Below are 14,092 nucleotides of genomic sequence, written 5' to 3'. Positions count from 1 at the left end.
ACCTTGTCCTTGAACCTCAGGAACATGACCACTATCGGCCTGGGCCTGTCACCTGGAACGGAAGTGGGTTTTCCAGTCCTGTGGGCGCGCTCCACCTCAATCTTCCTGTGGTCCATCTTCAATTTTTCAGAGATCATTTCCCTCACTTTGTCCTCAGACTCCATCCAGGTCTCATGTGGAGATTCTGCAACCCCGTCCACAATCATGTTGTTTCGCCTTGATTGTCCCTCGAGATAGTCTGATTTGTCTGTCATTGTTATCATGGATTCACACACAGAACTGATGTCCTCTCTCAATGACTTACAGATTGCTGTCCTCTTGCCGTTCTCCTGTTTCAACTCGTCGAGCTGACTCTGGGAGAACTGCACATTTGTCTTCAGGTCTTGGACCTCTCTGGTCAGGTCATCCAGTATTTTATTAGTAGAATCCACGAGTATTTGGACAAAACACTTGAAACTATTTTCTTGTTGTTGTAACAACTGCTTATAGGTCTCTTTTTGTTCATTTAAAAGATCCTTCAGGTGTGAGAGAGAGACACCACTGGCACTGTCCTCAACGGTACTCCCGCCGGCTGTTGTCTTTGTCATGGTAGCTAGCAACGTATGTTAGGCTGTTACTCCTTGCAGTTCCAGACAAGGCAGGTTACGGGGAAAATTGAAAACAACAAACAGCAGGGATCTAGACAGCCACAAACCCAATATTGATAAACTCCAATTTCTATTGGGTGAAATACCACAGTGTGTCATCACAACAGCAAGATGTGTGACCTGTTGCCACAAGAGAAGGGCAACCAGTGAAGAACATACACCATTGGAAACACAATCCATATTTATGCTTATTTATTTTCCATTTTGTACTTTAACTATTTGCATGTCATTACAACACTGTATATAGACATCATATGACATTTGAAATGTCTTTATTCTTTTGGAACTTTTCTGAGTGCAATGTTAACTATTCATTGTTATTTTTTATTTCACTTTTGTTTATTATCTACTTCACTTGCTTTGTCAATGTTAACATATGTTTACCATGCCAATAAAGCCCATACATTGATATTGAATTGAGAGATCACCTCTGTGATTGCATTGCACACACATCTGGGCTGCCAGGGGCCAGGTGGTAGTTAGGCCTCTATTAACGAGGGCATAGCTCATTAAGGCTCTCCTACATATGATGTACCATGAGGATCTCACTCAGGGAGGGGGGAGGAGGTAGAGGAGACCTGGGGAGGGAGAGAGGGATGGAAAGGAAATGAGAGCAATGAATGGAGCGGATAAGGAATGGGGACGTCTCATGTTCCATCCTTCTCAGTCACTCACTCTCAATCTTCCACTCCCTATGCCCACTGATCTATCACTCACTCACCCCTTATCTCTTGTATCTTCCTCTCATTTCAGATATCTCTTTTTGTTACCACCTCTGTCTCTCTCTTCCTTTCTCACCGTGATCTAATAATTTTAATCTCTCTAATAATCTGGACGTGAAAACAGGGGTGTAATCTGTCAAGCATATACACACACACACACACACACACACACACACACACACACACACACACACGTACGCACGCACGCACACACACACGCACACACACACACACACACACACTCCCTACACACCCACACCCATCAATCTCCCATCCCTGTTTGACATTTACCACCGGTTCGATCGATACCCTGCTTCATCTGCGATCAATAGGTCCATTCTGAGCCCTGCTGCTCCCTGAAGATAACCAGCCAATAGCAGCTCATTACCATCTATTACCGCCATCTGCCTGAATGGCTGGTTGACTGACTGGCTGATTGACTGGCTGGCTTACTCACTGACTGACTGACTGGCTGGCTTACTCACTGACTGACTGACTGGCTGGCTGACTGGGTACTGGCAGTCTACTGGCTGACTGTCTACTGGCTGACTGACTGACTATCTACTGGCTGACTGACTGGTTAACTGACTGACTGGCTAACTGACTGGCTGACTGGAAAAGCCTTGTGATGGTGGTTTAGGGTTCAACAGATGATTAGGATTGTTTGTAATTAACAACAGTGTAGGATAAATAATAGACCGGTAAATGAGAATATGGCTGAACGTTGACCTCTGGCCCTCGACCTCAATACAGTAAGTAAAACTCAGAGGGATCAACTGGAAGGTCGTTGTTGCATAAGATGCTTCTGAGTCAAAAATAGTCCTCTCAAAAGACAAAGATAGTATCAATCAATCATATGTATTTATAAAGCTCTTCGTACATCAGCTGATGTCACAAAGTGCTGTACAGAAACCCAGCCTAAAACCCCAAACAGCAAGCAATGCAGATGTAGAAGCATTGTAGATGGAGAACGGAAAGAGGGAGAGGCAGCAAACAAGACAGAAATAAAGAAAGAGAAGAAGAAATAAAGGTTGTATTGTAACATGAACTGCAGCCATTGGAGAGAGAGTGAGTGAGAGAGAGAGATGAGGAATGTGGAAGCTCTTTGGCTGCTGCTGCAGGCTTATCTCTGAGCACTCGGGTAGCCTTGGTACGCGCCTCGGGGAAACTGTGTAGTTTTACAAAATATTTACAGTAAAAAGCAATTAAACGTAATACATTTGTGGAAACCCGAACCTGTCCAAATAATTTGGGGACGGGAGAAGGGGGATCTACTGTTCATAAAAAGCAGAGTTTACCTCAGTGTGACCACCTCAGGCTGCTAATTTGGGAGACGACGGGCGGCTCGGGCCAGAGCCGGCCGGGTATTTATCAGAGGACTTAAACGGCCCGCTCTGTTTGCTTTGTCCCTAAAGACTCTCCTCCGTCTAATAACAGAGGCTCTATGGGCCGCATCTGGGCCAAGAGCAACTCCAGTAAAGAGCAACACAACAGTAAAATAAAACAGCAGGCAGGGCCGACGCCGGCCTGACGGAGGGAGAGCCGGAACGGTTGAGGGCCGGAGCTGGGCCAGAGTCATGTAAGGTGATGGAGATAGGAGTGTTATTGTGGAGATTACTGGGCCTGACATGTTAATACAGTGGGCTGTTGAGAGCATTGGTACTTTCTGGAGGCTTTCTGTCTGGACGAGTGGGGCTAGAGGAGGAGTTTATGGGGAAGCAACTCCGTACAGTAGCTTCCAGTCTTTTGAGGACACAAAGTGATAGTGAAGCTATGACAAAAAGCTAGTGGGAGCGGTAGGTGGGAAAGTGAGGGTGAGAATCAAAGGTGTTGCTAACTATGAAACAGTTCATTTACTGAGATTAGCTTAGCCACATGAAGTATGTCCCCTTATAACCCAACGAGCTTGTAGCCTATCACCTGGTTTCTCCTTGTCTGTGTTAAGTGACTACAGTAATGGCTCTTTGATTGGATTACTGGATGTGTGTGTGTGTGTGTGTGTGTGTGTGTGTGTGTGTGTGTGTGTGTGTGTTCAGGCTTTCGCTGGTACTGGGGAGAGGAATGCAGGCCAGTGAAGACGTGTCTCAGGTGCCCATACACACACTGTACAACTGAGCAGCTCAGTCTCCCTGCACCGACCACACACACACACGCACACGCGCACACGCACACACACACACACACACACACACACACACACACACACACACACTCAACTCATCCACCCACCGACACGCACCTTCTAATCAAACATCTGGAAACTGTTCACAAAATCACTTTTCTTCTCCCTCTCTCTCTCCCTCCGTCTCTCCCCTCCATCCGCAGGAGAGCCCTGTGATGAAAACGCCTCCTTCCATTGGCGCGTCTGTCATCGTGGAGTTAGGGAACCGTCTCGTCTGTCAGCGCAGATGAAAGGCTGTTTATCAGACGCCTGGGATTTAAACATGCCCTAAATAGTTTATATTGAAATGATTATGTTAGGGGGGGGGCAGGATGGTGCAGGTCCCACAGGGTCTGGCACACAGAGAGACAGAGCAGAGAGACAGAGGGCTCTGTCTACAGTACCTCACAGCATGACATTTACCTCCCAGCTAACTACTAACCCCACAAAACCACAAACTGCTGTCTACAATACTCTATCTACATTAACAACACATCACTACCCACTATCTCTATGCTATAAAAACACCTCTACCCCCTGGGCCTATCTGCGCGTTACAACACACCACTGGCACAACCCGGTATGCTATAACACATGACTATCTTCAATATTCGACATTAGAACACAGTCACACACTACACTCCTGTGGTCAGCTCAGCTGTGATATCAGCTAGCTTAGCCAAGACCCTGTCAGCCCATTTAACCTGTTACAGATCTGTGTGTGCTGTTACCAAGGTTACAGAACGCTTTGGTCCAGGCAGGGGGCAGCATGGCGACAAGGTGGGACAGGTGGTCTGAATAAAATGTCTTGATCAATAAAACCCCTGGCTGACTGACTAGGCTCAGTGGGAGACGATCCAGAAGTAATGCTGGCTGGGTGGAGACTGGAGAGGAGTTCAGAGTTTATAGTTTCCCTTCCTTTTGTGTGTAGTCAGTGTGGATGTGTAGTCAGAGTGGATGTGTAGTCAGAGTGGATGTGTGTATTGATTGCTGACTAGTGTATGGTTAACTTGTGCGTGCATGCACATGTGTGTATATGCACCGTGCCTGCATGTGCATGTCTATCATGTAAGTGTGTGTGTGTGTGTGTGTGTGTGTGTGTGTGTGTGTGTGTGTGTGTATGTGTGTGTGTGTGTGTATGTGTGTGTGTGTGTGTGTGTTTGCAGTCAGTGGCAGATGGCTCTCTCCATGTTTTCCTGGTCCATCCCTCCATCCCTTCATGCCCAGCTGATGGATGGTGATGGGTGATGGATGTGGTGCTGTCTCTCAGCTCCAGCTCAGATCAGGTCAATCACTGGTGGATTTATGGAGCCCAGGGGCCTAACTCAGCCACATTATCTGGGCGGTACACAGCTGGACTGCAGCCCTATCCATCTTCTCCACTCAACTTGCCCCCGGAAAACACAGCGGAGGCTAACTTTTCATTTTCCTGCACCATAAAGGCTTGGTTGTCCTGTTAAGCGCACAAATCAAAGGCCGAGACAGACGGGAGACAGACAGGAGACAGACGGGAGTGGAAGTTGTTCACACAAGCTGCTGGGGTTTGAACTTGACATTTGAGTGACAGAGAGACTAGATGTTTTCTCACACTGCATCCAACGCAGGGCTGGACCCTTCCAGTCACAGCTAACCTTGTTAGCAGACAATGGTGTTGCCATAGAGGATTCTACGATATATCATTATCAACTGGTTTCATTGGCCATTATGGTGCCTCTGATATAACATGTCCAAACAAAACTGTCCTCATGCTCTGCCTCACTCTAACTAAAGAGCTGACATGACAACTGAGAATGAACGATATGCCTATTCTCTATGCTGGAGATATGATGGATGGTGGAGATGGATGGTGCCTATTCTCTATGCTGGAGATATGATGGATGGTGGAGATGGATGGTGCCTATTCTCTATGCTGGAGATATGATGGATGGTGGAGATGGATGGTGCCTATTCTCTATGCTGGAGATATGATGGATGGTGGAGATGGATGGTGCCTATTCTCTATGCTGGAGATATGATGGATGGTGCCTATTCTCTATGCTGGAGATATGATGGATGGTGCCTATTCTCTATGCTGGAGATATGATGGATGGTGGAGATGGATGTTGCCTATTCTCTATGCTGGAGATATGATGGATGGTGGAGATGGATGGTGCCTATTCTCTATGCTGGAGATATGATGGATGGTGGAGATGGATGGTGCCTATTCTCTATGCTGGAGATATGATGGATGGTGCCTATTCTCTATGCTGGAGATATGATGGATGGTGCCTATTCTCTATGCTGGAGATATGATGGATGGTGGAGATGGATGGTGCCTATTCTCTATGCTGGAGATATGATGGATGGTGGAGATGGATGGTGCCTATTCTCTATGCTGGAGATATGATGGATGGTGGAGATGGATGGTGCCTATTCTCTATGCTGGAGATATGATGGATGGTGGAGATGGATGGTGCCTATTCTCTATGCTGGAGATATGATGGATGGTGCCTATTCTCTATGCTGGAGATATGATGGATGGTGCCTATTCTCTATGCTGGAGATATGATGGATGGTGGAGATGGATGGTGCCTATTCTCTATGCTGGAGATGGATGGATGGTGGAGATGGATGGTGCCTATTCTCTATGCTGGAGATATGATGGGATGGTGGAGATGGATGGTGCCTATTCTCTATGCTGGAGATATGATGGATGGTGGAGATGGATGATGCCTATTCTCTATGCTGGAGATATGATGGATGGTGGTAGGTGGTAAGGTTCTCTTTTAGCACCCTATGTTGTGTCTCCCCACTGTACAGCTGGGTGGCGCTGTGTGAGTCTGTGTGAGTCTGTGTGTGTGTGTGTACTATATGTGTGTGAGAGGAAAAGAGAGAGACAGTGCAGCGTGGGCCTCACTGTTCAAACAGCTGAAAGTTTGAAGTCGCGTCGTCTGCCTGCCAGCCAGACAGCCCCGGCTCCAGTATTTCACACTTACATGCCACATTCTCAAACTTCTTGACACGAAATACACACGCACACAGGTACACACACACACAGGTACACACACACACAGGTACACACACACACAGGTACACACACACACAGGTACACACACACACACACACACACACACACACACACACACACACACACACACACACACACATGACATTGGACATAGAGAGTCGCCGTCATGTAACCTGCAAGTCATTGCTATGGCGACTCCTACAGCAGTTCATGTTGGCAGAATAGGTTGAGCAGCGATGTAACAGCCCTCCCCACATCCTCAGTGTAGTTCTTCTTCAACTGTTCTGATGTGAACCAACTCAACTCAACAGCCCGAGGAAAACTCTCAGGCCTTTTGTTTTATCTTCCCCAGTCTCTTCTTCCTGATTAGTGCAGATGAAGGATAGGAGATTAGGAGATGAGGAGAGAAAGTAGCCACTATCCGCTTGAGATGCACCCAGGTGTGTCTCATGCAAGCCAGACCACAGTGTCGCTGTTCCTCAGACATATCAATGATCCCTGAAACCAACAACACCGCTCCACATAAACCACTGTATTTTCCGTTCGGGTGACCCTGGGGTCAGAACCATCAACGGCCCTGTTTGTTTAGGGACAAGCCTAAACCAACTATCTGCTAGAAAAAAGTCCCTTTCACTGTGTCTGTGTGGCAGCCCGGTAGGGCCTGGGTCGCCGTCTTTGACGTCACAGGCGGAATTTGGGAAGTGGAAACGTTTGGCGGCAACATCAACAACAACAGCAGCACTGCCAGTGACCGCGCTGGAGACCGGAGTCTCTCTCTCCTCCATGCGAGGAGGGGAAGTGAACTTTGTGCCGCAGGGTTGGTTGGTCTTGGCCCAAGATCACTCAGATACCACTCATACCAGCCACAGATACCAGACCCCTGGACCACCTCCGCAAAGGATCCTCTCAATTCAGTACCGTTCAATACCACATAATTTGCCCATATTGCGTTACATTTGCCAAATACGGTTGAGTGCTGATACGGAATGTGCCTCCATTGTTAACAGCACTAGCAGTGTGTTCTTAAGATGAGCACACTAAAGGGTTGGGTGCTCTCAAGGCATGAGTAAAAGCCTCTCGTCACATGGAGAGAGAGAGAGAGAGAGAGAGAGAGAGAGAGAGAGAGAGAGAGAGAGGGTGAAGTGAAGAAGATAGAGGAGAGCAGTAGGGGACAGTAGGGCCACAGGGACACACACACACACACACCTATACACTGACCTTTGCAGGTCTTGCCGTCTGGCTGCAGGGTGAATCCCACGGGGCAGCTGCAGCGGACCCCTGTAGCCGTGTCCTTGCACGTCCGGTCACAGCCGCCATTGTTCACCGCACAGGTTTCTGGGTAAAACAAAAATATACAGTGGGAGAAAAGAGAGGCGGGGCGGGGGCAGGGGAGGGGTATTAACATACTGACAGGCACGCATATCTAAAGAGCAGAACGGAGTCTAAAGAGAGAAACAGTAGACAGTGAAAATACGACGGGTGGGTTGAGAAGAGGCTACATACAATGGGGAAACACACAACAGGGTGACGTCGTGTACTCAGGGCATTTGGCTATTCCATCATACCCATTCAGACTTCATTTCCACAATACTAAGCCCGTGTCAAGACATTGTGGTTGTCCATCAGACCAGTGACAGGTTATGAGACGGTACACAGTTGGAATTTCATACACGGTTCATAAACATGTCACAGACCGACTATAAAGTCATACTCAGGACTCACAGATTTCTACAAAACATAAACAAGAGATTAATGGGCAACATGAGTTGATAAAGGAGAGGAACTCAGTAGCCGAGTTAAGACAGGAAAGCCCTGTTTCCAAAAAACGTCAAGAAAACATTTAGTCAAAAACGATACTGAAGGTTAAGTAGAGAAAACACGAGAGTCTAAAATATAGTTAGTGGCGGGATCGAGTAGTAGTACCTAGGACCGAATGTGTATATTTTGACTCCAGGAAAAATGTTCTTGTATGTGGCCAAGATAAGGTTTGCTCTGACTTGTGAATATTGCCTGAGCTAATCCCAAAACAAATAGCACCTAATGGCATCTCCACTTTACCTGCGCAGCCCAATGTTGCTATAGGAAAGCTGAGCTCACTAATCCCCAATGGGTGTCAGATACTGCTGAGGACGGTGAAACAGTATACTGTTATTTAAACGGGGCTCAATAATAGGCTACTATATTTAATAAAGAACAGTTTCAGATTCAAACTACTTGGGTCTGGCAGGCTTCTGATATGTCCTGGAAAAAACTCAGTTGACTGTGCTTAGCTAAAGGGATAGTTCATCTACTTCCCCAAACTCGTGGATACCATTTCTATGTCTCTGCGTCCTGTATGAAGGAAGTTCAGAGGTAGTTTCGAGAGCAAAGCTAACTAGCTCAGCACAGACTGGAAGTCTTTGGGTACAGCTAGTGATAATGCTAGTTAGCATTGGCTCGCAAAACTACCTATAATTTCCTTCATACTGGACACAGAAGCAAAAAAATGGTATCCATGAGTTCAGCCAAAATCCCAAACTATCCCTTTAAAGGAAGACGCTGAAATGGCTCTGGCTATTTGGACATGGACTTGTCTCTCTGGCATCTATTCCCAGCTCAATAAATGCAAAGAGGTTCTGTGCCTGCTTTAAGGGAGGAGGGAAGAGGATAAACCCTTTCAGACTGGCTAGCTAACATGCCCGGCTCTAGAGGTCACAGCATTAGCATAATACTGTCAATGAGTGTAGTGTCACGGACTGACGGCATCTCATCAGCGGGCTGATCCAACATGGCCGTCTGTTTGCAGCAAAACCAAACGGCAGGTGGGTGCTGTGAGAGCCAGCATGGTCGCCAGATTCTACCACCACAGGGAAGCTGTCAGTGGCAAAATGGCTCTACTTCAATGAGGCTGCTGGTGTGTTTCATAGAACTGCAGATAACCTTTTGGGATACTGAACCTAATTCCCCGAAAAGGAAAACACAGAGGGAATAGGGGAAGGAGAGATACTCTATCTTCCTGGTACACTACATGACCACCTGGTCGTTGAACATATCATTCCAAAATCATGGTCAATAATATGGAGTTGGTCCCCCCTTTGCTGCTATAATAGCCTCCACTCTTCTGGGAAGGCTTTGCACTAGATGTTGGAACATTGCTGCGGGAACTTGCTTCCACTCAGCCACAAGAACATTAGTGAGGTTGGGCACTGATGTTGGGTGATTAGGCCTGGCTCACAGTCGGCGTTCTAATTCATCTCAAAGATGTTCGATTTCTGTATGGACTTAATTTTGTGCATGGGGGCATTGCCATGCTGAAACAGGAAAGGGCCTTCCCAAAACTGTTGCCACAAAGTTGGAAGCACAGAATCGTCTAGAATGTCATTGTATACTGTTGCGTTAAGATTTCCCTTCACTGGAACTAAGGGGCCTAGCCTGAAAAACAGCCCCAGTCCATTATTCCTCCTCCACCAAACTCTACAGTTGGCACATTGTGGCAGGTAGCGTTCTTCTAGCATCCACCAAACACAGATTTCTCAGTCGGAGTTGGTGAAGTGTGATTCATCAATCCAGAGAAAACTTTACACCACTCCAGCCGACGCTTGGCGTTGCGTATGGTGATCTTAGGCTTGTGGCCAGATGCTCGGCCATGGAAACCCATTTCATGAAGCTCCTGATAAACAGTTCTTGTGCTGACGTTACTTCCAGAAGCAGTCTGGAACTCGGTAGTGAGTGTTGCAACCAAGGACAGACAAATTGTACACGCTACTCAACGGTCCTGTTCTGTGAGCTTGTGTGGCCTACCACTTCACAGCTGAGCCATTGTTGCTTCTAGACGTTTCCACTTCACAATAAAAGCACTTACAGTTGACCGGGGCAGCTCTAGTAGGGCAGAAATGTGACGAACTGACTTGATGGAAAGGTGTCATTCTAAAACGGTGCCACAGTAAGGCCATTCTACTGCCAATGTTTGTCTATGGAGATTGCATGGCTGTGTGCTTGATTATATACACCTGTCAGCAATGGGTGAGGTTGAAATAGCTGAATCCACTAAGTTGAAGGGGTGTCCACATACTTTTGTATATATAGTGTAGCTTGTCTGATGGGTGCTGTAGAGTATGGCAGTGGACCCCTGCAAACATCCCACTCAGGTAGGTGTGTGTGTGTGTGTGTGTGTGTGTGTGTGTGTGTGTGTGTGCATGGGGCTGATAATGGGTCAGACTGATTTATACTACTGAAGGCAATGGGCCCTATAATTAGCTTAGCGTGAGTCCTGCTCAGAGCCCCTCTCCTGCTCTGATGAGCCAGGCCCGCCCACCCCCAGGGCAAGAGGCTGCACACAGGAACACAGACCCGCCGCCCGCCCAAACACACTCTGATTGATGTACTGGACATGCAAAGCCTACCCCCGAACAGCCCCTCTGAACCCCCTTCCCTCTCCCACCCCTGAATGTTTCTGTCTCATGCACACTGTATTGCAACTACGCTACAAAGGCTAACACTCTTCTATTCACAGCCATCCTTTCCACTTCCCTATGTCTCAATTTCAACATGCTGAAGCTGAGAGGAAGGTGGACAGGGTAACACCTATTTTTTGTAAAGGGGAGTAGGGGATTGGGGGAGTTTCTGTGGGAGACATTCTGGGGGAGATTGACGGTTGGAGGGACCCGTTCAAGGGAACCAGCTCTCATCTCCGTGGTGACAGATGAAGATTACTCGTCTGTCTTGTTTGTGTGAGCAGCGGCAGCAGGGCCAGTGGTGTGTTGGCTGAGAGCCAGTACAAATCAACAGAGACACCCCTGACTTGCCCACCAAATACCCCCATCATCACACCCTTCCATCTCACTGTCTCTCTGTCTGTCTCTCTCTCCTCATAAGATACCTACCATGCTCACACATGCTCTGGGCAGACTTGACTGATCTGCTCTGCTGACGTCAGGAGTGAAGAGATAGAGAGTGGGTGCACACACACACACAAACGTACCTCATACTCCTCACACAGGCAAATGCTGACCAGGCAAATCTCCATGCAGGCCCTTCTCTCTCTCTCTCTCCCTCTCTCTCTCAGTAAGACACATGTTCTATTGATTAAGAGGGAGTCATGAGAAAAGAGGAGTGGTTGTGCTTTATTAAGCATCATGCCAAGTCTCATCAACCCTCCACACACATACTGACTGAGCTGTAGGGGCACGATCGTCTTTCAGCAGGGCCTAGCTAACAGGATCCCCCTTCACTGTTGTCATGGGCACCTAATCCAGCTGTCAGCGCTGCCCTCGTCCTGAAATCACGCTATCCATACATCTGTCCTAGGTGAGTGGTTTACTTGGACTCCTCAGCAGCCGAGGTCTGTGTAGCTATAGCACTACACTCTCTCTCTCCCGCTCTCACACCCAACCTCATCAAGTGTCCAGCACACGCTGGTTTAATCCTAAATGAGTAGAACTTTGACAAGACCTGGCATTTTCTGTGCTAGAACTTTCACATTCTTCACTCTTTCCTCTCACTCTCTCTATCAGGCTTTTCTCCATCTATTATTTCATTATAGCCCAGGTTCCAGTTGAGTCTGTCTTGATCAATCTGGGCTCCAGTGATATGGGACAAAGCCTATGGCTGTGTCTGCAGAGAAAATAGCAGCAGCAGACGCACAGAGAGAGTCAGGAACGCTGTGTGTCAAACCAGGCAGACGAATGGAGCACGGTGTCAAATCTAACAGACGTTCAGGGCTGTTCTAAAGACTTCCATAGTCTCCATGGCAACCAGACTAATCAGACCTGTAAAGTATAAAAGGAAACTGCAAATAAAAAAGTTGGGATTAAAAACATCTCAATAACACAGGTCATATAAATGAGAGCTGGGGGTTATAGACAGTGTTGGAATGAAGGGGAGGAGCATCAACAGTGACATCATCAGGTATGAAAACAACAGGACTGAGTCAGGCAGGGGAAAGATTCCTCAACTGATGAAAGATGAGAAGGATGGAAAAGTTCACTTTTAGAGGAAATAGGTGGAGTTTTGTCCCCCCCCCCCCAATTTACAGGCCAAAGTCGTCACCTGTTGAAGTAAGATCTGCCTCTGTATGGGAGAAACCTGCAGGCACCAATCCATAACAGTAACAGTATATACAAGTTCAGGATGTCTGAATGTCTGACTGATTTGAGTCTCCATGCTGGTAAACAACGTACATTGTACAGGATCCATTTCTGCCTTTGAAAACAAAATAATGTAAAATAAAGGAAACAGAACCATAAGAAACCAAGATGGAAACGCTGCCTCGAGGCTCCCAGGTTTAAGGAAGTGCAGTTTTAGTTAGATATTAGTGGGGGTTCACGCGTTTAGTCTGGTTTAGTGGTTAGTCCAGATTAGTTGAGATATTTCCATTAAAGGGAGAAATATTGAAACCACACTTTAACAGTCAGGTGGAAGTTCACAGGGGGTTGGAGCTCTGAAAGAGGGAAAAGAAAAGGTCACAGGGACAGACTATGTACAGAATGGTGTTATCTAGGAGTTGATTGGCATACGTTGTCTGAGAACCATGTCGTTTGTCACTTCTCACCAACCCTGTGGAGTGATTTTCCTTCAACAGTCAGTCACGACTGTTGAAGGGATGCATCTTCCTCCACTGAGTCAGGAAAGGGTTGACTATTCACGCTTTTATTCATTTGTGCATTCATTTAATTTGTTTTATACTAATTGACTGAGTCATCCGTTGATGAACCTACAGTGTAGATACAGTATCTGGAGCCTGTCTCTCATCGACGGTGTCCAGGGTTTGTATGACACCTCTTTATGCCACGATGTGGCTGTTTGAGTGATAATGCTCACTTGGAATGCAAGTACTGTAGGCCAAATGAGTGCATACTTGAGGAGTAGGGTGGCAGTCTGAAACGGGAAGATGGCGAGGGGCATATGGTGATAATGAACTGTGAAGGGCCCTCTGAAAGACATCCCCTGGGGAGTAGGGCTTCAGATATGATGGTACTGCAAGGGTCAGGCTAGGACACGTAACTGGCTGAGATGGAAATGATGCTATAGGATGGATGGGAAGTTAAAGGTCACCAATATTAAAGACGTATGTGTCTATTCAATCAAAACCGTTATCTGGAAGAAGGCAAGGCAAGCACTGCAGTAGAGTTTGTTGAGTAAATGAATCCAAATGTATAATTCTCACAACATAAGATCGATGATTTGTCTTCACCCGGAGACTTCCAGACGGTGGATTTGATTGAATGAAGCACTATGTCATCCAAAGAGACTCTGCTGATAGAGACCCTTCAAATATACTAGCTCTCATGTTCTCCACGGCAACGCCAAAGATATAATGGGATGGAACGGCTCCTCGTGTACTGTTCCCTCCAAGCCATGAGTATCATCATGGGGAGGGGGAAGGAAGGACTGAGGGTGTTTCAGGTATTACAGGAAGATTTTCGCCTAAATTAGTAAACATGAAACCAAAATGGTCCAGTGTTCTTCAAGACCTTATTCGTTGACCATTAACTTTCCGTTATGTGTAAAGACTCTGCAGTACCTGAGGAGGGGTGCCTGACCACCAGTCTAATCTTTGGAGGGATGTGTAGCTGCC

General features: G+C 47.0%; 1 protein-coding gene across 8 annotated transcripts in view; it reads right to left on the bottom strand.

The window, feature by feature from the left end:
• Positions 1–14,092, bottom strand: part of LOC110490309 (signal peptide, CUB domain, EGF-like 1) — a 118,943-nt gene that overhangs the window by 25,480 nt on the left and 79,371 nt on the right. For all 8 annotated transcript variants that reach the window (XM_090200422.1, XM_036944608.2, XM_036944610.2 and 5 more), the window contains one exon: positions 7,756–7,872. In XM_090200422.1, coding sequence (XP_090056548.1) covers positions 7,756–7,872 — 117 coding nt within the window. The remainder of the gene's footprint in view (positions 1–7,755; positions 7,873–14,092) is intronic.

Source organism: Oncorhynchus mykiss, chromosome 15, assembly GCF_057628025.1.
Source record: "Oncorhynchus mykiss isolate SJ-2025 chromosome 15, ASM5762802v1, whole genome shotgun sequence".
Lineage (NCBI taxonomy): Eukaryota > Metazoa > Chordata > Actinopteri > Salmoniformes > Salmonidae > Oncorhynchus > Oncorhynchus mykiss.
This window is presented reverse-complemented; position numbering and strand designations above follow the sequence as displayed.